Source organism: Perca flavescens, chromosome 14 (genome assembly GCF_004354835.1).
Source record: "Perca flavescens isolate YP-PL-M2 chromosome 14, PFLA_1.0, whole genome shotgun sequence".
NCBI lineage: Eukaryota > Metazoa > Chordata > Actinopteri > Perciformes > Percidae > Perca > Perca flavescens.
The window spans coordinates 14996773-15021301 of record NC_041344.1 but is presented as its reverse complement, the minus strand read 5'-3'; the positions used below and the strand labels follow the sequence as shown (position 1 = coordinate 15021301).

The 24529-nt window shown below is 39.3% G+C and overlaps 1 protein-coding gene across 6 annotated transcripts in view; it reads left to right on the top strand.

Annotated features, from left to right (window-relative positions):
- Positions 1 to 2788: 2788 nt before the first annotated feature.
- LOC114567867 (myocyte-specific enhancer factor 2D) overlaps positions 2789 to 24529 on the top strand; it is a 34833-nt gene continuing 13092 nt past the window's right edge. For all 6 annotated transcript variants that reach the window (XM_028597048.1, XM_028597045.1, XM_028597047.1 and 3 more), the window contains exons 1-7: positions 2789 to 2972; positions 11144 to 11542; positions 18691 to 18894; positions 19445 to 19582; positions 20477 to 20693; positions 21590 to 21646; positions 22358 to 22539. In XM_028597048.1, coding sequence (XP_028452849.1) covers positions 11489 to 11542; positions 18691 to 18894; positions 19445 to 19582; positions 20477 to 20693; positions 21590 to 21646; positions 22358 to 22539 — 852 coding nt within the window. In that variant the 5' untranslated portion in view covers positions 2789 to 2972; positions 11144 to 11488. The remainder of the gene's footprint in view (positions 2973 to 11143; positions 11543 to 18690; positions 18895 to 19444; positions 19583 to 20476; positions 20694 to 21589; positions 21647 to 22357; positions 22540 to 24529) is intronic.

Here is a 24529-nt window from a genome sequence, read left to right as displayed (position 1 = left end):
TCTCAGTAAAAAGAATTGGACAGATACTGCTGCAGCAACCTAACAAGCTATACTGTCGCACTGCAGAACCTATTTGAATGAAACTGGGAGCGATAATACGTTTTTCTGGCTCACAAGGACAACAGACAATTTTCAGTATCGTGTCACAAACTGCTTGTTCATTCTGATCAAAACAACATTAAATGCACCCTGAAAATTAGAATCAGCTTTATTGGCCAATTATGTTAACACATACAATAGCTCCTGTTCTATACTTAAAAACAAATTTACATTTGGATACAAATGCAGGCATGCAGCTAAACAAATAAAAGCAAACTTATGGGCAAGAACTGGACAGCAAACAATCTGTGGGTGAGTTTGTTACTGTACAGTATAGACTACTGTATATACAGGGTTGTGCTACAGGGAGTGCAGCTGCCCTGGGGTGGCTGAAGGGGGGCAGTTTGGCAAAAAAATGTTGGTAATTTAATTTCATTTAATTTTTGTTTGGAATATGAATAACATTTAATTTATTAGTTGATATTATACTTACATGGTGCATTTTCCAAATAAGTTACTGTGTAATCACAATATTGAACAATACCTTGGAAAGTAGATTTGGCTGGGGTGGGTGGGTTGGGTTCGGAATAGGGAGTCACCTATAGGTAATTTTGCCCCATGTCCCTCAAGAGGGTTAATCTGGCACTGTTATAGATAATAAATTGGTCTGCATACCTGCATGTTTTTATTGAAATCTTAGCAGTTCAAGTCCAATGAATAGCTTGAAATGGTACAAAGATAAGTGGTGAACTGCCTGAGGTTAAAAAAAAAAGTAAGGTTACCCAAAATTGAAAAATAATGTACATTTCAGAATTTTACAAAAAGGCCCTTTTCAGGGAACAAGAAATGGGTTAACAATGTAAAGCTGTTCTGCAGCAATGGAGGTTGATCAAGCTTTGAAAGTTGGTGCTACCAATTCCCACAGGTGTTCCAACTTGTCTGGATTACTTACAACCCCCTCTGTTTGTATAAAAGTATTGTTGGAACACACTGTGGTACCCTACCCTCGTGAGCATTATTTGAACAGTATTGTACTGCAGAAAGTAGTGTGTTGCCATAAAAATGGCGGGGAAAAGGCAATTAACAATGGAAGAGAGACAGACCATCATAACACATAAGAATGTTGGTCTTTCCTACAGAGAAATTGCGAAGAAAATCAAGGTACAGTATTCAGTATTCTTCACCATCAAAAGGCACTTAGAGACTGGGGGAAACTCGGACAATAAGAGGTCTGGCAGACCCAACGCCACAACAGAATCAGAAGACAAGTTTCTGAGAGTCAACAGCTTGCGTGGATAGGCGGCTCACAGGACAACAGCTTCAAGCACAGCTTAATAGTGGTCGTAATAAGCAAGTCTCAGTTTCAACTGTAAAGAGAAGACTTCGAGCTGCAGGTTTGATAGGTCGAGTTGCAGCAAGAAAGCCATTGCTAAGACGTCAGAATAAGAAAAAGAGGCTTGCCTGGGCCAAGAAACATCGTCAATGAACTACTGAAGACTGGAAGAAGGTGCTATGGACTAATGAATCAAAATTTAAAATCTTCAGTTCATCACGCAGGATTTTTGTACGCCGTCGAGTAGGCAAAAGGATGGTTCCTCAGTGTGTGACATCAACTGTCAAACATGGAGGAGGAAGTTTGATGGTCTGGGGCTGTTTTGCTGGATCCACGGTTGGTGATTTGTACAGAGTGAAAGGCACCCTGAACCAAAACGGCTACCACAGCATTTTGCAGCGCCATGCAGTACCCTCTGGTATGCGCCTAGTTGGTCAGGGGTTCATCCTACAGCAAGATAATGACCCAAAACATAAGTCCTATGCCAGAACTATCTTAGCAAAAAAGAACAAGATGGTTAGCTTAAAAACATGGAGTGGCCAGCACAGTCAGCAGACTTAAACCCCATTGAGCTGGTTTGGGATGAACTGGACAGAAAAGTGAAAAGTGCCACACACAGCTGTTATATCTGCAATAGGGGGCTACTTTGATGAATCAAAAATACATTTTGGTTTATAAATTGATTCCATGATTGCTTTTTTAACTTAAATTGTTTATTTGTTCTATTCTTTCATTTCAGAGTACAATAAGACATTGAACTGCATGAATTTCAATAAAAACCTGGAAAAATTGGGGTGTTCTAAAACTTTTGACCAGTAGTCATGTCAATAGTATGTGTGTTGCACTAGCTTATATTACACAGCAGGCCTATGATTGTGTTGCTTTTTATCTCACACATATTATAGACCTCTCAGCTGATTTAACTGTCCATGTGTTCCTGGTTACTCTACATAGGCTATGCAGCTTCTTCTTTTTTACAAGGCGACTAGTTTAAAAAGAAAATAACATCACACCATAACAGACGATTAACGCCTGCCAACACTCAACATTTCTCTATTTAACAACCTAGCAGGTCTTAACAGTCGGTTATTCGCTGCTTTACAGGGCTGTGATGGTACAGACGTGAAAAACAAATGGCCTAACGGGTTCTCTTATGGAAAGCAGGCAGGGCACAGTGGGGCTACAGTGACATTTTCCCCACATGCAAAATCATGCAAAAGGTAAATACTGAAGCGGAGGGATACAAACACAGTATTGCAGAACATGGCCGTCACCTCCGTCATGTCCTCTCGCAAAGACCAGCCCACTTTGTGACACTGCGCTCTGATTGGACGAGAGGTTCGCACGTCAGCTTCTTATTGGATTTTCAACGGGTCAATCACGGGAAATGTCAATGACGTCGATCGTATACTGGGTACGCTGTATGCCTGGGTGGACTGTATAGTTACTTCAACATTAAATGGAATAAAATGCCGCGGATTCATGTAAATAGAGACGTCGCTTCAGCGTAATTAATTAATGCTTCTTAATTAAGACATTAAGACCCCTGGAGCGCGTGTCGACTGGCTTATTTTCGGCTTTTTATCAGCAATATTTCAGGGTAAGTGGAGTGATACATTTCCTTCCTGCGTCTTTTCTCCTCGAACAGATCAAACCCTGCTAGCTTTAAATATAGCAAAGTAATTAAGCTTCACTGTACTGATTTATATTCCATAGAAGAATAGTTTTAATTTGAATACAAATGTCCCTTATGTGATTTAAAGTAGTGCGTGCTATAACGTTAGCTCGCATAGCCGAGTTATATGGAGAGTGTAAAAGGAAGGCAATGGCTGTCGGTCTCGTAACTTGAAAATTGTGAAATGGCCTGTTTAGAGTAGCAAGTCCTTTGCTCTGTAAATTAACCCCGGTTGTGGTGTTTTAAATCAGGGTATTAGGTTTGTTAAAAATCAGGACACACGATTTGATAGCAGTCTTAGCTTCCAACCTGTCAAATTAGAGTCGACCCTGTAGGGTACCTGTCGGCCGTCAGTGGGCCTACTAAGTCTCCAGACTCCATCTGTCATAATGTTCGCAGCTGTTCCAGCTTCATTTTTTCAGCTTCCTTCTAAGAGGCTCAAGAAAAAGAATATTTTCCTGCACTGGTTTAAGTTTGTGTGTAGTAAATTGGTGAGATTTTGTACAAAAGACAAACTATTATAATGCCAGATGCCAAGCGACGATGCTGTTGGCAGGTAAAGGGCATTTGCATGGCTTTATTCACTGTAAGTCTAACTGCATTCTTTAACATACTGTACCGTAAGAGCAACCCTATTCAAATTAGGGCACTGATTATGGTTTAGCATGGGGCTGTATGCATTCAGTGCACTGGAAATCAGCAGTTACGATTTTTGGTGCCATCCCAAGGTAGATACCAAAGCGGTTTGGCAAGAAGTAGGCCAGTTTAACAGAGTGAAACACCACTTGCCATCCCTGCAGATGGACTCGTATCACCATTTGAAGGTAGTACAGTGACCGTGATTGAGAGCATAGATGACACATTTCATCAATCAGTTCTCAACCAGCAGCATGTTTATTGTAATGTGTAATATGTGTTTAGGATTTACTGCTGAATCCTTATTTTTTAGAAGTCCAAGCCAAGTCCTTCATGTCCCAAAGATTCCCATTTCTCTTCTTGCCTCGCAGCAGGATCAACAACTTGGCTGCCCAATAACTTTGCTACAGTATCATCACATCAACAGAAGTATTTTATTAAAACGCTTGAAATAAGTGTTGAAACTTGCAGTTCCTGTTGGTAGGACTTTGAGCTGACAAAGCTATAATGGTTGGTTGCCAAGATGAACAGAATTAAATCAACCGAGGGTTTCTCAAAGTCCACAGCAGCATAAGATTGCCTTCAGTTGTTGAATTGTTAGCATAATTTGTGTGTATGGGAATTTGAACTTTTGTCTCTCTGGTCAAATACAAGACAGACAACGAATCAAACAATTAATGATATTTCTTGACTTTGCACAGATGTAGCAATACCAGAAAAAAGTTTTTATTTTGCAGCTAATGTGAGAGAGGAGAGACCAAAATGGATGAGGATTTATAAAGTGATTGAAATAGACATTTAACTACTAGGCCTATATAACACTTTAAGTGTACAGTATACAGTAAATGCAGTGGCAACATCTTTCATTCCAAGTTTCAGTCCTGTATGTTGGTTGAAATACTTAAGGTTTGTCTAGAATGTTGTAATTTATTTTCTCAACTTCTCAAAAATGTATCATAGTGATAGTCAGACCATTGCTATGCATGTGCCATGAGACAGACACACACACACACACACACACACACACACACACACACACACACACACACACACACACACACGCACAGAGACTTTGAACCTACCGATACTTTGAGTGGAGGCAGCCTGTCCTCTCTCCAGTCCCTCCTGTCATTTGAAGCTGCATGCTTATTTAAGCCCTTGTCTGTAAATCTTAAACCCCTTAATGAAGAAGGTCGCGTCCAATGATACAGATGTGAATTTCGTGCAAGCATAACAAAATGCGGAGTCCTTTTCCACCGAGTAGCCTACGCAAGGCAGTCCCTGTTCAAATACTAGAGGAAATTTTTTTTTCCTCAACGTAACCTGTTTGGGTTTGTCCGTCACACCCCATGATTCAACAGTTAGTTGTAGCCCAAATGCTGCCCGTCACGTCGTAGCCTAACTTTCTTTTTAGTAAGGCCGTGATAGGCTGTTGCAGTGTAGATTCCCATCAATCAAACAAAAATCACACCATTGTTTATTTATATTTTTAATGTTTTAATGATAAAGAATGCAACATTAATGCAACACAAAATTAGCAACTATGATAATATAAAATTAAAGTAATTTTTTTAAGAAGTCTGTGCCTCAAGTGCACAAGCATTTTGGGGGGCGGGCCCGGCCCCCTATGGCCTGCCCATAGCGATGGGTGTGGTGATAGTATTTACATTTTTATTGTAACTCCTTTTTGATTGTGTCAAGTGCAAGAGAGTGTAAGACCTCATGTTTTTCACGGGAGGCCTTCATTGATTTGCCTGCTAATGCAAATTTTATAGCAAGACATAGGGCTGGGCGATAAAACGATAACGATATGTATCGCGATAGACACATAATCAATATCAATAGAAAATGCGGTCGATAAAACGTTCGATAACTTGTTTTTCTTCATCAGAAGAAACCAGAGGTTGTGAATCAAGTTTGGTTGCATGAACAAAGGCCCTCACTCTCTGGCAACCTAGCAACATGGGGAGTGACACTCTAACAGCCAATCATGTAACAGTATCATTTTTGGTTGCGCCACATCGCTGTCTCGTGTTCTTCAATAACAGAACCGGCGTGGAGTGGAAAGTGAGTGCCGGAGCGAGCGAGGAAATTGTTGATAAAACAGAAAAAAGTCAGTATGGCAGTTTTGGGGATTTTATAAGTCTGACCGTAGTCAGACCAATGTAAATCAGACCGTCGTCCCCACCAACACTGGTAATAGGCCTACCATAAACTTGTTTTACCACTTTAGCCGCGCTCACACTTTCGAGCACAGCCGTATTCGCCATCAACGTCCAACAACATCTGCAGCTGCAACACTGCACAAGCAGCAGACCACCATGGAGAGGTACTCTGCATCAGCGCCTTACTAAACGCTACAAAGAAATAACGGAGGCCGACATGCTGAGCACTGTCCAGAAGCCAGGTTACCAACCTAGCACTAAACCTGCAGAAAATAGTTCCCCTAACACTTTGCACTATTTTATGACACTTTATTAAGCATTTCTTACTTATTCGTTAATTTTGCACCTTAATGTTAAGAGATAATTGTTAAGTGTTCATTGTGATTTTAGACCTGTTTACATTTTAATTATGTTTTCCATGGTTGTGTTGACATTTCTGCTTTTATAATTGAGGGGATTATAATCAGAGCAGGGTTAAGTTTTAAATAAAAATGTTTAAATTTAATATATTTTTCTCCTGGTCCTTATTTTAAATAGGTCATAAAAAATATCAATAATTATCGATATCGACCGATATGAAAAACTTATATCGTGATACAGTTTTCAACCATATCGCCCAGCCCTAGCAAGACATGAGGGGGAAATAATATATTGCAAAAGAGTTTAATAAGACATGAAAAATAAGTTATTATTAAACTTGTCTGTGTAGGCATTATGATTTGAGGAGATGTTTTTATAGCAGTCAGTCAACTTGTAATTTGTCTAATTTTCTATTTTTTTTATGGTTACAACAGCTTATTATCAAGTAGACTTATTTCACAGCTCCAACATAAAAAAAAAAATGCCATTTACAGAACTACAAAATATAGTAAGTTTCTACTGTTCTTGTCAGGAACGATCAATCAGTATGATATTCTGTGAACTGAAATAAATAGCTTAGTGGTTAATTAGTTGGTTGACAGAAATGTAGTCAAACTATTTTGATAATTAGCCAAAGTCATTTTTTAAAGCAAAAATGACCATCATTATTTGATTCCAGCTTCTAAAATGTGAGGATTTGTGCTTTTTTCTTTTTCTTTTTTCAGATAAAAAATAAATTATAATGGACATTTTCCCTATTTGCTGACACTATAAACAAATCTGCAGAGAAAATAATCCGCATTTTGATCGATATTAAGTCAATGGTTAGAAATCCGCTTTAATTGTGTGTAATGTAACAATGCATCGTGAGTTGGTTAAAAATCAATTTAATTGTGTAAAGATTACAACCAGATGACATCAAAAATGATTTGCTGAATGCTATTTTTAAACAGCCCAGGGTGTGACGCTATCTAACATTACACAGCAGGTAATGTTAGCCTGCCGTTAGCTAGTAACATTAGATTGCTTAAACACAGTTAAAATGCTGACAGCTAAACGGTGTAGTGTGATGTATTTCACTGGAAAGGATTCCATCACCAAGCCATAAAACAATCTGCAGCTAAAGACACAGAGGAGACTAGCTTGTGATTAGCTTTGACACAACGTGACCACTGCCGCTGTAAACAACAGAGATAGGACTGTTGTTGCTTTTGAGTACAACTCTGTAAGCTTATGTTGCGTTTAATGTTCTTGTAAAATACCTTTCTGCCATCTAGTGTTTCTTCGATTTGTCGTTTAACAGCAAATGACTGGTAATAAAAGTTGTTCTTATAAGTTATTTAAATCATTTACATTTAACCATATGGCCTTGGCCATAAACAAGCCTTTCTTTAATCTTTTTTTTATTATTATTTAAGCTAAAATACTAGGAGTGCAAATCAATGGCTCTGTCCATCTTTGGGGAGTGGAAATTGAGCCATTAAGGCCATCCTAAACCCCTGTCTGAGAGCTGTGGAAGGGCAAACTCCACTGCAAGTCACGTTTGAGGCTCTACCATACATGTCAGGGCTTTGTCACATTTCATTGGCTAGTGCATAATCTGCTAAAGTTCATGGCCACTAATTACACTCTCCAAAACAGACAGATGTCTACCCTAATCTTGATTGCGCTCTCCTTCATCAGAATAATATTCAAGGTTTGCACTTGAATGATTCAAATCACATGTGCGTTGCTCACTTTTTTACCTGACTGACCAAATGTATGCCCTCTTAAGATAATGAGGCAAACCGGGTCCCTTTTCCCACTATTATACACTTCTATCTATAGTGTCTTTTAAATTGACACATCAACAGTCTTTTTTGCTCCTTTGGCTTCCCATATGTCACAGAGCGAGCTTGGTTTGGCTGCATGCAGGGCTCAGTTTTAGCCAAGCGGCGACCTCTTGTCTTGGCGTCCAATCAGTCCTCCGGCCAGCTCCTAATTGAGCCATCAGCCCCTTAAGGGGGAAGAGGAGGGATGAACATGTCAATTACAGTAATGAGGGGGCAGCCATGCAAAGGGCAGTCAGGGAGAGGGAGGCTAGACAGAAGCCTTGCAGTGTAGCCCCATTCTGGTCAATTCACGGCTAATCAAAGATAATGTTGTTGCATGACAGTGGTAAAGTCAGTAGGGAAGAGCAGTTTCTAATAATGTTTCCCTTTCACAGTGGGAAATTTTCTTCTTGTCTTGTGGAAATTGTTGTGTTGAGTTTGTGCTTTACAGTTGATGTTAATGAATGATCTATGATGATGTCTGAATACCGATATATTATGTATGAAAAGCTCCATGCAGGCGCAGCACAAACCAAATAATACATTATTCTTTCTTTGGAGTATTGTGTTAGTTTTGCAGGCTGTCCAAAGTAATTGCTAATCTGTATATGTTTGATAATGGACATCATTAAGAGGGATTTAAACACTTAGGGTATTTTATCATTGTTGCCATCACAGAAAAGATTTGTTGTATAAACATATTGTAGCATTTTGGAACCTCAAATATAAATGTACTTTTTTTTTTTTTTTTTACATGATTTATGTTATTCAAAAAAATTGACCAAGTAGGTCCTTCTACAGCAGTGATTCCCAACTAAATGTGCTTGTATTTAGAGGGTAGCTAATTTAGGCTAATAGAAGCTATAATATACTGCAGAAACAATTATCGGCAGAAATGTACATAATCATTCAAGTCAATTATCAAGCAAATGCCAAAGATTCCCTTCTCAAATGTAAGGATTTGGAGCTTTATTCACTGTAAAAAATTAAGAATGTGGCAGTGGCTCAGTCTGTAGAAGCCTGGTTGACACCTGACTCTTCTCAGTTGTAACTGAGAGTAGGTCTGGGCAAGGTTCATTCGCAGCTCATTTCCAAAGGGGCAAACAGAACAAACAGACACCCTCAAATGCCTCTGGGTGCATTGGATAGTCCTTCAACCAATCAGACCAACGATCCGGGTGACGCGACAGCGGCATCAACGGGTTGCTGCGCTTCGGTAGCCGTCATGTTGAATGTAAACAATAAGCTGCTCGCCGACGCTGCTGTATCGTCATCGTGTAAAGCCCGCCTCAATGATTGTGATTGGTGTAAAGGCCGCCTCATCGGTTGTGATTGGTGCCTCGATTTGGAAAAATTGGAAATGGGCTTGAATGGGCTCTTGGCCAGACTGACTTGCAGAGCAAATGTCAAATTTGCCGGAAGTTTGTCAGGGTTTTCCCAGGCTAAGTCTGTAGGGAACCATATACGGACCAAAGTACAGAGTGTGAACTGGTAGCTGGAGAGGTGCCAGTTACCTCCTTGAGCAAGGCACCGAACCTTAACACCAAATGTAAAAAAAGAAGAAAATTCTTAAAAACTGGTGATGCACTTATTTGCCGATATCCTGTAACTATCTGTATACTTGACTACGTAAATGGAAGTCGTAGGAATAATTTGTATGGGTAACATGAGGCTAGGGATTGTTCTGGTGCCAGAATGAATAGTAATAGGGAAAACACTGAATTTAATGCTGACATAGAAAAATAAACTGAATTACCTCACGGCCAACACCTGACCTGATTAATAAGGTCAGTATTGGTGCCGATACCAATCAAATCGCTGTAACCCTTGTGAAAACTAGTTGGCAAGCAGACAGTAAAGTGAAAATGGATTACTTAAAGTAAATATGATTGATCAATGGGCTAAAGTTGCATATGCTACTGTTGACGTAATACATGGCACTGATAAATGACACTGAGATTTAAACTTTAAAATATGATGGATTTTATTACAACTTCTGATTAATTCTCAAGCTAAATTCTCTGAAGTTTTGAAATGTGGTTTGCGGAGGCCCCATCTGCACTCCACTGGCGTTTTTCAAATTTTCCATCTGGCCTAACGACAATCCCACAGGAGAGCATGGACATGGATGGTCAAGACTGGAGTGAAAACCTAACACAATTGCCACAGGGCTAAACAAATTTAGCTTTGGGATCCATTTGCAGTCACTGTCAAATGTTCACCTCCAGAGGTGTGGTTGCCTTGTCAAACCAGTTCATATTCTTCTTGATTAAGGATATTCCACACGCACCAAAAAAAGCCCAAGGTGGTATAAGAAATCCTCATATTTGAGAAGCTGAAACCATGGTCATGTTTGGCATTTGTGCTTGAAAAATGACTGAAATGATTATCAATTATCAAAATATCTGCCAATTAATTTTCTGTCAATCTTCTAATTAATTGCCAATTAATTGACCATTCCTTTCAGCTCCAGGGAACACTTGATTTATGCACCAGAGCAGCCACCCTAAATGCAAAACTTCAGCATCACACCTGACCAGGTTTAATTAACTGTTGAAGCTAGAATTGTGATTATATTATTAACTGTGCAGCGCTACTGTACACTTAAATCATTATGATCCATATCATGAAGATTAAGTGACTAATTTGGAAATCTAGATAGAGCTGTAACAATTCAACATTTTGTGGTACAATTAATTGTCTCAGAAATAATTTAGATTAATTTGTCTCTTTCAGTCAAATTTAAAAATATTTCTTTATTACTTTTTTAAACAAATTAAATGTTTGAATGAATTCCAGCTTATATCTTTTGGTTATATCACTGTTATGTGACCCAGGTATTGTAATAACACAAATACACAGCCTATGAAGTAAACCATGCCTTTTTATTATCATAAAACATTTTTTCTGTAACCAAGAATTTGGAATTAACCAAATCCTTATGCCAGTGTATTTCACCTGTTATTTTGGTACAGAGTGTTGGCTAGATACCTTAATGTGTGTCTAATGATTTATTCATTTTTAAATGCATGATCCTCATCAACTAATATCATCGATTTTATTTCTTTCACGTCTCGTTTTGATATTTATATGTATATTTGAGTAACCTTTCTGTCTCTTGCAGGAGAGGACCGCCGCCCTCCTCACCACAGCAGCTGCAGGGAAGTTTGTCACTTTCGTCCTTGTTGTAGAAACAATGAACTGAGGACCCCAGCGCCTCAACATCACATATCTCCGCAGCACCCAGTATTCACCCTCGCCGTCCCGTCAGTAAAAGGAGTCGACATCGTGTCCTCACCACACCTGGGCAGAGAAATGTGTGTGTGCGTGTATCCTCGGATGCATGACTGTGTCTAAATGTTTTTGGGCTGAAGTAAGCGGTAGTAGACTGCACTTCCTCTCTCACCCTCTGAGAGTCTCTTCTCCAGTTGACTGACTACGAAATTTGTCTCCACAATTGCAAAGCATCATGGGTAGGAAAAAGATTCAGATCCAACGGATCACCGATGAAAGGAACAAGCAGGTAAATCTCAGCTTAGTTTGAAACATCGGTGTCTTTTTTTTTTTTTTTTTTTTTTTTTTTTGTGGCTTGTTATTATGGATGAGGGCTGCAACCAAAAAGTGTTTTGATAATTGATTATTTGGATCATTAGGCCTACTCCTAATAAAGTTAGCACCTTTTGTATAGGGCATTTATTTTTAGGGCTTTGAATCTCCATCCTTTTTTGGTACCTTCTAAAATATGGCTGTAGCACAGAGTATAGAAAACTTAAAACTACCACAAATTGGTATCAAATGTCTCATCAGATTTATAATCTTGTCTATTTATTCTTTAGCTTATGATTGGAATTTTAAAATTTTAGACTGTATTCTGTTTAGATGCAGCAATAATAGGGGTGCACAATATATCGACTCAATATCGTTATCGCGATATCACGTTGCGCGATATTATACTGGAAATCTCGCCATGCATCCCGCCCGACATGTAACCAAAAAGTATAGAAGCAACAAGAGGAGAAACTCAATAGAACATTGTGTTGCATTCAGTCCAAGATGGCGGAGCTGCACTCAATAGACTCTTCCTTTGCAAGCTGCAGCACAACGTTCTATTGAGTTTAGCCTCTTGTTGCTCTTTGATGCACCTCTGGAAAATACACATCACTTGGTAGCGTTGCAAGTCCCCGACTCATTTCCTGGTTCTCCTTCTCCATAAACAACATGAAGTCAAGGAGAGGGTTAACTTCTCCTGCTCCAGATTTCCCACCGTGTTCAGAAAGAACAGGGGAGACACTTTGGTTCTCTCACTATAACGTTAGAGTCGCTACTCACTCCGAAGAAAAACGCCATCACTCTCTCACTTCTTCCTCGCTCTACCACACACACACACCGGCTGGCTCGACGCACACACCAGCGGAGAAGTATAAACAAGCAGCTGCGTGGAGCGCCTTATTTAGGTGCCACTTAAATGCCTGCGCTTCTCTCTGATGATCCGAAAACAGACGTTAGTGCCGTTACAGAGTCAACGCGAGCGACGCGCTCCAGTCTGAACAGCGGACGCAAGTAGACGCAAGCGTCACGGACGATGCGTAAAATGCAATACACCGCCCACGCAACAGGGGGCAGCAGAGCCAGACCCTCCCGGAGGCAAAATTACGAATCCCACTATGGCCACGCCAAGACCCGCCCTACGAAGCAGCTCGATTGGTTGGGGTTAGGCATTTCACCTCAAGTGGTTAAGGTTAGGGTTAGGGGATTGGTCAGGGGATAGGACCTGTACATGTAAGCATGGACGCCTGGCCAATAGTAGTGTGTGAACGCTATTGAAGGGCGGGTCTTGGCGTGGCCATAGTGGGATTCGTAATATCGCCTCCCGGAGAGTGGCTCTCATCAGGGAGCAGCTGGTTGGCTGACTTCTTTTTATCAGATGCTGGCGTGTTTCCCCACCAGTACAGTGTACTACAATTGGGTAGCACTGACCAATACATTTAGCAGGTTTTAAAAATACATAAATACATTTGGGTCTCTCTCTCTCTCCTGCTGTATGCTATTTCAGCCTCTTGAGGAGGGCACACAGCATAGACACACACACAGAACGTTGATACATACCGAAAAATGTGACTCAGTAGTCCTATGTTTGATGAATTTGCTCTGCTAAGTTGATTCAATATTTTTTGATAATGTAGAATATAGTATCCTATATTTAAATATAGGGCACTACTACAATACATGCAGTGTCGCCCCCACCGACAACGCATAGTATTGTGCGCACCGCCGCGTCGCGTATCAAAAACTAGGACGACACATTTGGCTACGCATCGACGCATAATGGCGGCCGAAGCGTAGCGATGCGTAGCCTTGCGGATGCGTATGCGTACCGATGCGTTGACTCTGTAACGGCCTTTAGAGGGAACTGAAACCTCGCCGCACGGGAGGCTAGTTAACAAACACTTGGCATTAGCGTTAGCTAGTTAGCGCTACACCTGACAGCAGATAACGTTAGCCTACCGTTAACTAGCAGCTAACCGAGCATTTTAACAGAGTAAAAAATGAGCTAAAAATGCTGACAGCTAAACGGTGAAGAGTGTGTCTGTATTTCACTTGAGATAACTGTAACACCAGACTGTAACTGCCGTTGTCTGAAAAACAGCACAGACTGAGCCTTGTGCTGCATTCAAAGAAATTGTAAAATACGCTTTCCCATACAGTGTTTGGCCCATTGACATATATATAAGGTTTGGCCCTTTGGCCTCGCCAGCCTCGTGCTGCATTCCAAGTAATTGTAAAATACCCTTTTCCCAGCCAGTGTTTTTTTTTTTTTTTTTTTTTTTTGTCGTTAACAGGAATTTACTGGTGAAATAAGATATGGTTATAAGTTATTGTTATTACATTTTTAATAAATCATTACATTTTAAAATATCTATCTATCTATCTATATCTATCTCATTCTTTCAATTCAGGCAACATTTTAAATGTATTGTTTTAGCACTGGGAAATATGAAATCTATTTTCGATGTGTTTTCCCATAACTTTGGTAATTTTACATATGTTTAAAAATATCGAAATTAATATCGATATCGAAATATCAAATTTTTTTCAATATTGTGCACCCCTAAGCAATAATCTCTATTGCATTTTTGTATTGTAAAATACTAGTTAATGTGTTTTTAATATGGCCAAACTTAATTTAATTGATTGAATCAGAGTAGGGTGCCACAGCACTTTTATTTAGAAATTGAGTGATCACTTAAAAATCCAGCTGTCTTAGATATTTAAAAAAAAATTATACTGTTGTACATTACAGTTCATCATGACATTTCCGTCATTTTATTTTGAGTGCTTTTAAAACTAAAAAGTAGTATTTTCCAGGCAGTAATGTGTAAAAATTGATTTTGAGTAGTATGATGTAAACTGACTGATTGTGAGGTTTAGGGCTGAAACGATTCCTCGAATAATTCGATTACTAAAAATCCTCGATGCAAAATGATTTGCCTCGAATCTTCGTTTAATTGATGTTACCAACGTTGTATCCCTCACGGTGTTTCCGCACAGAGGATTATTACTGTTGCACACCGGGCTGACGCTGCTGGCGACACATGCCATGAAGACTGATTACAAAATGAAGAAAGAGAGTAAGGGGCTAAGAAACAAGACAGGCTGGAGAAAACGACAAAATGTTCAAAGTTTGGAATAAGTTCAGACGTAATTATGAAATGAAAACTCTGTACAGTGTGTCTACTGCAAAATCGAACTAGCTTACCACAATAATAGCACGACGACAATGCTTCAGCATCTCAACAGAAAACATTGAGTCTAACTTAATCATCCATTCCACGAAGCTGACCCGACAAAAGTAAATCACAGTCGTATGGACGATGAAACTACACCAAACGCAACAACTACCAAAATCAAAGACGAGAAAATACATAGTGGTGACCACAATTTGAAAACAGCTGATTGTTGCGCACCATTTTCTCTCACTCTCTCTCTTCATGGAGAAACAGCTGATCAACGATCTACTAGCATAAGTGTAACAGAGCTGTGTGACATTGTAATCAAATACATAAATGAAAATAGGTTGAGTATAACTAATATTTACATATAGGCCTATATACAGACCAGTCTCAGGTTGAAACTTGTAATTCTGAAAGTTAAGTTGCACAACTTAAGGTAATGTTTAGGTATGTTTAATGTATGCCTTAGTTTGAGGTTGTTATTGCATTTCAGAAAATGTTTTCTTTAAAAACAATGTAATATGGCACTTAAACAGATTTATTGTCATTCTGGAGCTGCTCTATTGTTGATTTGGCTTTATGCTTATCCCATTGTCCCATTCAAATGTACACATTTGCTGCAGTGAAAGGTCTATAATACTCTGCAACATGCTGTTTTCAACAATTTGCCCTTTTTCAGTAGCATTTTATTTTGTTTCCTTTCTCCTCATTGCATGAGGCGGCCACCCCGCTTCACAGTAGGGGAGGTGTTGCGTGAGTGATGAGATGACTTTCGGTTCTGCCAAACAAAGTACTTTGGTATCACTGCTAAAAAGTTCAATTTTGGTTTTATCGCACCACAGAATATTTTGCATAAGGCTCTCAGTCCCCATGTTTTTTCTGTCTTTCAATATCCAATCACATTGCCATGTGTCATGTCTATTTCTTTCTATTTGCCTGTCTGCCATGCAGCCCAGATCTGTAAAATGCTGCATTGTTTGTTCTTTTAGATCCACAATCACAGCAGCACCTTCAGAATGGCTCTTGGTTTCCTAGCCAACGTCCTTTTTATTTTTTGTTTTATTTTTTTTTGTATTCTTAGTTTGGTCTGATGAGCAGTCTTAAATGGTAATTTAGTATTTTTAGGGGGTTTTGTGTCTTTCAGTAAATTACTGATACATTCATCAGTGAAATTGTTGCAACGTAAGATATTAAGAATAATTTGTATGCAGCATAATTAAGTTAAAAGTGTCACTGAAAAATGGTTACATTTAAAATATGTCAATCTGTGTTTATGTTAAGGTACATGGCAAAGAATTACAAAGGTAAGTCAGTTTTGAATTCAGGTTTTAACTGTCCACCTCACTATTGACTAGCTGGTTAATGGAAAACCAGTCCAGTCCTCTGAGCTTTTTCCCTCTACTGTGGCACTGAAAATAAACCCATTCCCATTCATCATTTTATTGTGCCACAATGTAAATCTCTGGTTGGACCAAATAGTCTTCTGTATGTATAGTAGGTCAGAATACAGAAGTATGGACTGCATCTAGTGGTGATGGCAAAAAGAGGGAATTCAAAAATTCATGAGTTGCATGTTGTGAGTATTGGACTATTCTTAGCTGATATCAGCTGTTTGGATCACAAACACACACACACACACACACACACACACCATCACCATTTAAGCATTGGGTATACTCGAGCGCGACCCCATGCTCGGGCCACCATAGCTGTCGTGCTACGAGCATTAGAGTGCAGATACCCGACCCGAGCCCGACGGGACCTGACAGGCCGTGCCGGATTCAGACAGGTATTTAGAAATGATGTTCGGGTCGGGCTCGGTCACATCAGCGCGATAAAGCAACAAAGCAATCGGGAAAGGTTAACGCATTGAACATTTTAAATTTAACTGCCTATTAACGTGTGCTTGTTGCCCCATGTGCGCTGATCCTCTCATCTGTTGACCTTTCCGAACGCCTTCCTACAGTTGCTTAATAAAAGCGGGCTTTCCACACAAACAAACGTACATGTGTCATTAGTATGAGAAAAAAAATTAAATTTTAACTGTCGGGCTCAGACATAAATATCTTAATGCCTGTCGGGCTCTGGTCGGGTTCGGTTACTGCTCTGTCAGACACGGACAGAATCGGGCCTCGATCAGCACTCTAACAAGCATGCAAGGAGAAGTTTATGCTCAACGCATTGTTCGTTGCAGTGTTCTCCAAAACACTAGAGGGCGACCAGACATAATTATCTGTAAATAAGCAAGTAGTAGAGAAGAAGAGACCGCAAGTAAAGGAAAGCAGGCTGCCTGGCAACAGTAGTAAACTCATCCACTTTAAACACAGACGTACCGCAAAACATTACAATGTTGTGCTCTAATCATTAACGTAACTGTCCAAATCAAAATGACTGTCTGCCTGTAACACTTGAGAACACTTTCCATGAAGCTGTTTTTTAGTTTTGACCACATATGTAAGGCTGTTTGACTCCCTGTGGTCTGTACATGAAGAATCACACAGATGTTTGTACAGACGAACTTGCTGTTCCCAGCTGACTGTGTTGAACTGAAAGCGCAGTGGGTGCTTAGTTACAAAAATTCTGAGGTGTGCGACCATGCGCCGCGACCGCTTGCAGAGCCTTTGCGCTGGAAACGACTTCATTTTATGGAACCTCGCGCCCAGAACACTAGCTTAAATACAAAAATTAAGATAAATTAATAACCATAATATTCAATACTATATAATAAAAAAATAGACAGCTGTAAACAAAATAAACATTTATGTCATAAATATGACAACAATTGGTAAGGCAGCTTTATTTGTATAGGACACTTCAGCAACAAGGCAATTCAGGGTGCTTAACATAAAACGATTACTTAAAGAAAGTCAGCATCAAACAGAAAAGTCTTCTTGAAGCACATACAGTATGCCTCTCCATAGTACATGGCTTCTTAGGAGCCCTCCAGAAAACGTAAATACTTTACCCATTTTCTAGTGTAGACATTCAATCTTACAAACTGTTTGTATAACATTTTTTCAAATGCTGCTAAAGGCACCTCTTCATTCTTCCATCCTCTTAAAAGAATCTGTCTGGCTATCATTAAACTAGTTTAGACCCATAAGTTTCTTATGTACTTATCTATCCCGCTTAGGCTCAAACAATCTCCTTAGGCTGATTGGAATCTGCAGTGAGGCATATGTTATCATGTATTGTATGTATTTGTGATATCAAAATTGTAATATATTAGTCCAATTATTTTGTTTTAAGTAGTTTTACACAACATTAGAGAGTCTAGGCTAAAAATAAACAAATTTCAAAATTCAGAGCATTTACTTTCAATTTATAAAACTGGTTGTATTAGTATTACATTGAATGATGTCCTGTCAAATTAAAGGCGGTAAAGCCCAAAAAAATCTTAAAACAGTTACAGGTTAAGCTATTTCATTGTTGTGCTAATAGTTAGGAGTCATAAAAGGTCCACAAAAACAAGGATGCTTAATTTATTATTAATGCAGAAACCTGACTCTACTGTGTTTCAGTGATTGTTCTGACAGCAAAAAATACTATTTGTTGAATTTGTTACCCAGTGTGTCTGCCAGTAATGTGACTCTATATACTTTCTTCATTGCCAGGAACCTAAAAGATTATTCACGTCATCAACTTCTTCTCCTGAACTGTGAATTTCAATTTGACTTGCAATTTTAGGCTTTGTGAAGATCACAGAAGACCTATTATTAATAATAATAAGATTTATCTCAACCAAGATAAACCAAGATAGCAAAGTGTTAACCCTGAAAAAGACAAGACTTGAAAGATGGGGAAAATAGAGAAACTCGGATCATTTATACACCGAAAAGGCCAAGTTGTATACCTGAATTTGTTTGTAGTTTTTAATGAAGGGTATGTAGTCACATACCTTTTTTTTATTTTTTTTTCCCCCTTTACAACTTTCTCTCAGGTGACATTCACAAAGCGAAAGTTTGGCTTGATGAAGAAAGCCTACGAGCTGAGTGTATTGTGTGACTGCGAGATCGCTCTGATCATCTTCAACCATGCGAACAAGCTGTTCCAGTATGCCAGTACTGACATGGACAAGGTCTTGCTCAAATACACAGAGTACAACGAGCCTCACGAGAGCCGAACCAATGCAGACATTATTGAGGTAAATTCCTCACAACAGCAGCGTTTGTGTACAAGCTAAGATTTACAGTTCAGTTGCTGTTTTAGGTCATCTAAAACATTTTGTTCCTGTGTTGCAACATTTATTATTACAGGGAGACTTTACCTTTAAACGGAGATAAAATGCCAACTATGATTTATGGGTGTCAGTTAAAAATCTGGGAACTTATCTGGTTGATTAATACAACTCCTTAGTGCCACCTTGTAGCCTTTATATAGAAACAAACACTAGAGGCAACATGTGCTTGGTAGCACGTACAGGTGTTTTCCACGTAATCTGGAAAAATTGACCATCTTTTGTACAAGAGATATCAGGATGCAAATAAGTAGTTACCATTTAGCTGAGTTTTGGCTTACCCTAAGGTGGTGTGGTGATGTGGCAGATACAGCATTTAAACATTTAGATAAGTATCGGATCTGAGTTGGTGTTGTAAAGAAAGGATCAGGTTTGGCGCAATTAAAAACTTTACCCGTGTTTAAGCAACTAAACGGACTGATTTTACACTACTCTCACTTTTTAATTATTTTCATAGACTTTGAGAAAGAAAGGCTTCAACGGTTGTGATAGTCCAGAGCCGGATGGTGAAGACTCCATCGACCAAAGTCCCCTTAATGATGACAAATACCGTAAGACCACAGAGGACCTGGATGTTCTCTTCAAACGCTACGGAGTAAGTAATATAATATACTGTAAATACTGTTTGTTCTGCTTCTCTCTTGACTGTAGACTACAAACATATGTCTGTTACCATTCAGTGTTTGGCTTGAGTGCCTACAGGAAACCGCTACTGGTGTGAAGTTCGTCTAACTAATTGTTTTACACTTTTTTCACTGGGTATTTTGCAGAAGACCAGAAACTTTGGCTCATCATATGAGATAACAGCTATGTGAACAGTTTTCTTTTGGCCAATGTCATATCTTGCCATAGTTTTTAAAGTAAGTTAAGGAGACTACATTATGTTTTAAAGTCAATTCATCTTGGCTAATACGCTTGACACACCAGAGCGTTTTGTTTCAACCTCAACATTTCCCATTTAGGCTGCACAGTTTGTTAGTTCTTCCTGGCCCTATGTGTACAGCTTTTGTTTAAAGACTTGAAAAGTCCACTAAACCCTTACTTTTACTATATGCTGATGATACTCACCTGTATTTCTCACTTATATCAAACTGCCCCAGAGGCATTAAATTATTGCTGCACTTTATCTTAAGAACCACCTTCAACTTAATGTAGGGAACATGAAGATCCTTAATATTTACTTTTATCTAAACACATTCTATCATGAATTTGGAGAAATAAAGTAATCGGGTGCTCAAACATGTACAGGCTTAACTGTCCATTTTGCTGAGCTAGGACGGTAAAATAAATTCTGAAGTTTGTGTTGCTAACCTGTAGTTGGAGCCACTAGATACATTGTCTTGGATATTAGCTTTTAAAGACACTCTTAGCTTACCAAAGATACTGTATATATGTGTTCAAATGTGCTGTCTAAAAAAAGTGAACGGAGCGGTGAGAAGTTGTCTTACGATGAAGACTAAATGTGAAATTCTTTCATCCCACTTTGCAGCAGTCGACAGCTCCGCCCCAGACGTTTTCCATGCCAGTCACAGTCCAGGCATCTAATCAAAGCACGCTGCAGTTCAGTAACCCTGGCAACGCACTGGTAACTACCTCCTATGTAACATCATCATCGCTCACGGATACCCACCTCCTGTCACCACAGCAACCGGCTCTTCAGAGAAATACGCTGTCTCCTGGGTTGCCACAGCGACCAGCCAGTGCAGGTGAGCGAGTGATACTCTGCCTAGTGTGGCAAGACTAAAGTCGTCCATAGGGTTATAAATACCAGCAGAAACATACTGTAGACCATCAAACAGCCTCTTCCTTTTGCTAAGAGATATTTCTGACATTAAGAAAAACAAGGAATACTCCTAAAATAGTAATTTTGGCTATAGCCTCATATACACTTTCTACTCCCCTTCATGTTTACCTCCTCAAGGATAATATTGTAATGTTGTAGCTCTTGTTTTTACTTATTATTTCACAGACCTGCAGTGGATATTGTGTGTAGTTCCTTATTATTACATGTAAAGAGCTGATTAGTTCCTCAGGGAGTGGTGCACATTCCTCTGCACTGGACTATTCTGCAGTGGTGACATTTACTTCACTCCTCCTCCCAACTTAGAATTCTTTTTTGACCTTTAAATTATTAGTTCCTAGCTGTATCAACCAACTATTAAGCATTGAAGAACTGTAGTTAATAAGTGTGGCTTGTAATTACATGTTACCTTTACACTTGTCATTTCTAGTATGTCATATCTGGATAAAATCCAAATGACATTTAAGACACTTTCATTTACGCTTATTCACATATGAGTCTCCGTTGGCCACATCACAATTCTGGTCTCAGTCCATTTCGGTTTCCCCGGCTACATGCAAACCAGGGTCGGCCCTGAAAACTAATTTTTGACCTTGGAATAAGTTTTTGATTATATTGTATATTAGTTTTTTCAGAGCTGCAGCATGTGGTCTGACGGTACAAGTTTCAACACATTGTTGCTTCGTAATTTTTTTAATTTTTTTGTCAGAAGTAATAGAAGTTTGTACAATGTGAAAGCTTCTAGTGTTGTTTTGGTTCTTAATTCACATCCTTTTTACTCTTTTCATCCTTTTTCAATAGGAGCTCTTCTTGGAGGCGAGCTGAATAATTCAAATGGAGGATGCCCAAGTCCTGTCCGTGAGTACTGTACTACTATATATTTTCAGATTCTAAGTTTAGTTTATTGTTAACTTTTTAAACGCCAAGAGTTCCTCCGCTATCTGTTCTGTACTAGAGTATTTCCCCAAATCCTCTCCTCTCTGCACCATCTGTGACTGTGCCTTGAAGGGATCAGGGGATGCCACCAGTAACATGAACAGACATACATGGGATTCCCAGCAGCTTTAAAGAACACTATTTAACAATATGGCACGTTACTGTCCATTTATTTTAATCAGTTCTTTCTTTTGAATGTTTGCACAGAAAAATGTTTTCGTATGCTTAATTTTCATTGGATATTTAATATAAAAAATGTAACCCCTTTTTTTTTTAATAGGTCTTTTGGCTCCCAAATCATAGTTATTATTTGAGGAAATGTTGACATTTGAAAGAATCTTCACATCATGTCCAATAATTACCAACACAAGAAATCATCTTTTTAGCTGTTTTTAGATTGGATTTTTACTCTGGATTAGGTGACGTTAGCTTTTACAAACCGCTTTATTCTGTTACCGTTGACATGTCTTTAAATTAGTGTCTCAGAATAGAATAACTGTTTGGGAAAGAAAGCTGTGGTGGATTATTTTATCACAATTTTGAGTGCACACAGTTTCTGTACCCCGCTGTCTGCATTCACCTGTTTGATATTCCTATTGATTTCTGTCCATTCGCACCTCTTTCTCCCCGCAGCTAATGGATACACCAGTGCCAGGGCCTCCCCAGGCCTCCTCACCGTTTCCAACGGCAACAGTCTAGGGAAAGTAGTTCCGGCCAAGTCTCCACCCCCACCTCCAAGCCCCCAGATGGTCAACAGCCGCAAGCCAGACCTCAGAGTCATCACCTCACAGGGCGGAAAGAGCCTCATGCAGATGGTGAGCTTAACCAAGCCGAACTTGTGCTGTCTGGGTCCTTTCAGTTAACATTTTGAACCTTTTTATACAGTGAAAAAATGGCACTTTATGCCTTTTGTTAACCTGCTTAGTTACATAATTATAAAAAGTAAGGACCTTACAGCAATTAGAAAACCAGACAGCTGATACCTGAAACCCTGAAGATTTATTCAGGGACATGAGAGGATAAAAATTATTTTCATTTGATCTCAGAAAAGCATGCCTTCTCTGGTCCAGTGAAATGGAAAACTAACCTAAAACATAAACTGTCTGTTAGAGGCTATTTGCCATTATTTTTGTGTTTTTTAGTAAAGACCTGAGAGAAGAGATTTGTGCTCTCCTCTCTATGTTCAACATCTCATTATTTATTCTGGCAAAGTTAGTAAAGTCTCGGATTAATCAGTCCACCCCACTGGCCTACTCATAACCTTTTTAACTAAACATGCACCCACGTTAGCTTAAAGCTATAACTTATGGCTAAAACAAGCATGGTCCATTTAATAGCTGTTCTGGAGCTTTTGATTTTGTCACACAATCTTCCTAAGCAGTTTGCCGTCTACAAATTTTCATTTTTTTTTTACTACACTTTAAACGTGCAATATTTCTATATTCACAATGAATCACAGGACTTCTTGTTTGTTAAACGGGTCAGACAGGCCAACCGAGAATTATCTCCTGCAGTTCCTCTCAGCTCAGTGATTTGCTTTTACAGCTCGCAACTTTACTGTTTTGATTGTCTAACCGCTCTTGACATTATTTCAGCAAAAAGGCTCTGATAAACCACTGTACTCTACCTGCCAAGCACCAAACGGCAGACAGACACGATTAGTGACTAGCAGGTGAACAAAGTGGAGCATTTAGCACCTGAAAAGCAAGATATTCCCCTCAGGAGTTGGGGCAGACCAAAACAGAGCTAAAAGGAATACTGGGCTTACAATCATCAATATTATTGATGATATTATTATTAATTTGAAAATGTAAGGTGCAATGCAAAAAGTCAAATTTAAAATGCAAAGCTTAAATATAAATGCTTAAACTGAATTTGGCAATTGCCCTTTGACATTTTAAGATTCACCTTTTTCCATTTGGATTTAACATTTGGCTTTTCCATTTGGACTTGACAGATGTCAAAAGTATATGTAAATGAGGAGGTGTGGCCCGAAGGCTGGTGGGAGGGTCTGAAACAAAAGGGGTGCAGAGGCACCTTATGGACAGCTGGGGGAGCTGACTGATGGGAAGCACACTGAGTTGAGGAGCATCTGGCTGCAGCTTCGCTACCAGGCTGGCTTGGCCTCTTGTTTCACATTAGATGATAGAAACTGATGATGTAGGCTAAACAAAAACGACATTTCCTGCAAGAACAGTGAAGTTTTTTTTTGGGTCATTTTAAACCTTGTTAATATTGATGACAATGTGTTCAAACGATAAACGAGCCATATTTCAGGAAATAAACTTGTCCATGATTCTATTGAGAGACTTCCAGCTGACAGTGGGGTCTGCGAGCATCGCTGGCCACCCGGCGAGCAGGCTATCCCGGCCGCCACCAGCTGGCTGTCACGTCAGACTGGAGCTTCTCAAGTCCGACAACATCGGAGCAAATGTGCAATTGGCCATTTTTGTAAATCTGCCCATATTCAAACTCTACACAGTTGATTTCTTGCATAAAAAAGTCTCAGACGTGAATTCAGTGGAGAAATAGCAGACAAAAATGGTAAAAAGTTTCCAGTTGTTGGCTGCTGCCACTACGGCAAATTCCCGATCTAGATTCTAGAATCGATTTGCTTTTTTTACAATTTTCACTGACCCCGCTGTCAGCTGGAAGTCTATTTCCTGAAATATGGCTCCTTTTTCCATTTGAACACATTGTCATCAATATTAACAAGGTTTAAAATGACCCATTTTTCAAATTTGGATATTGTTTCAAAATCGGAAATCAAATGAACGAAAAAGTACACAGGCCCAATTACAGTAA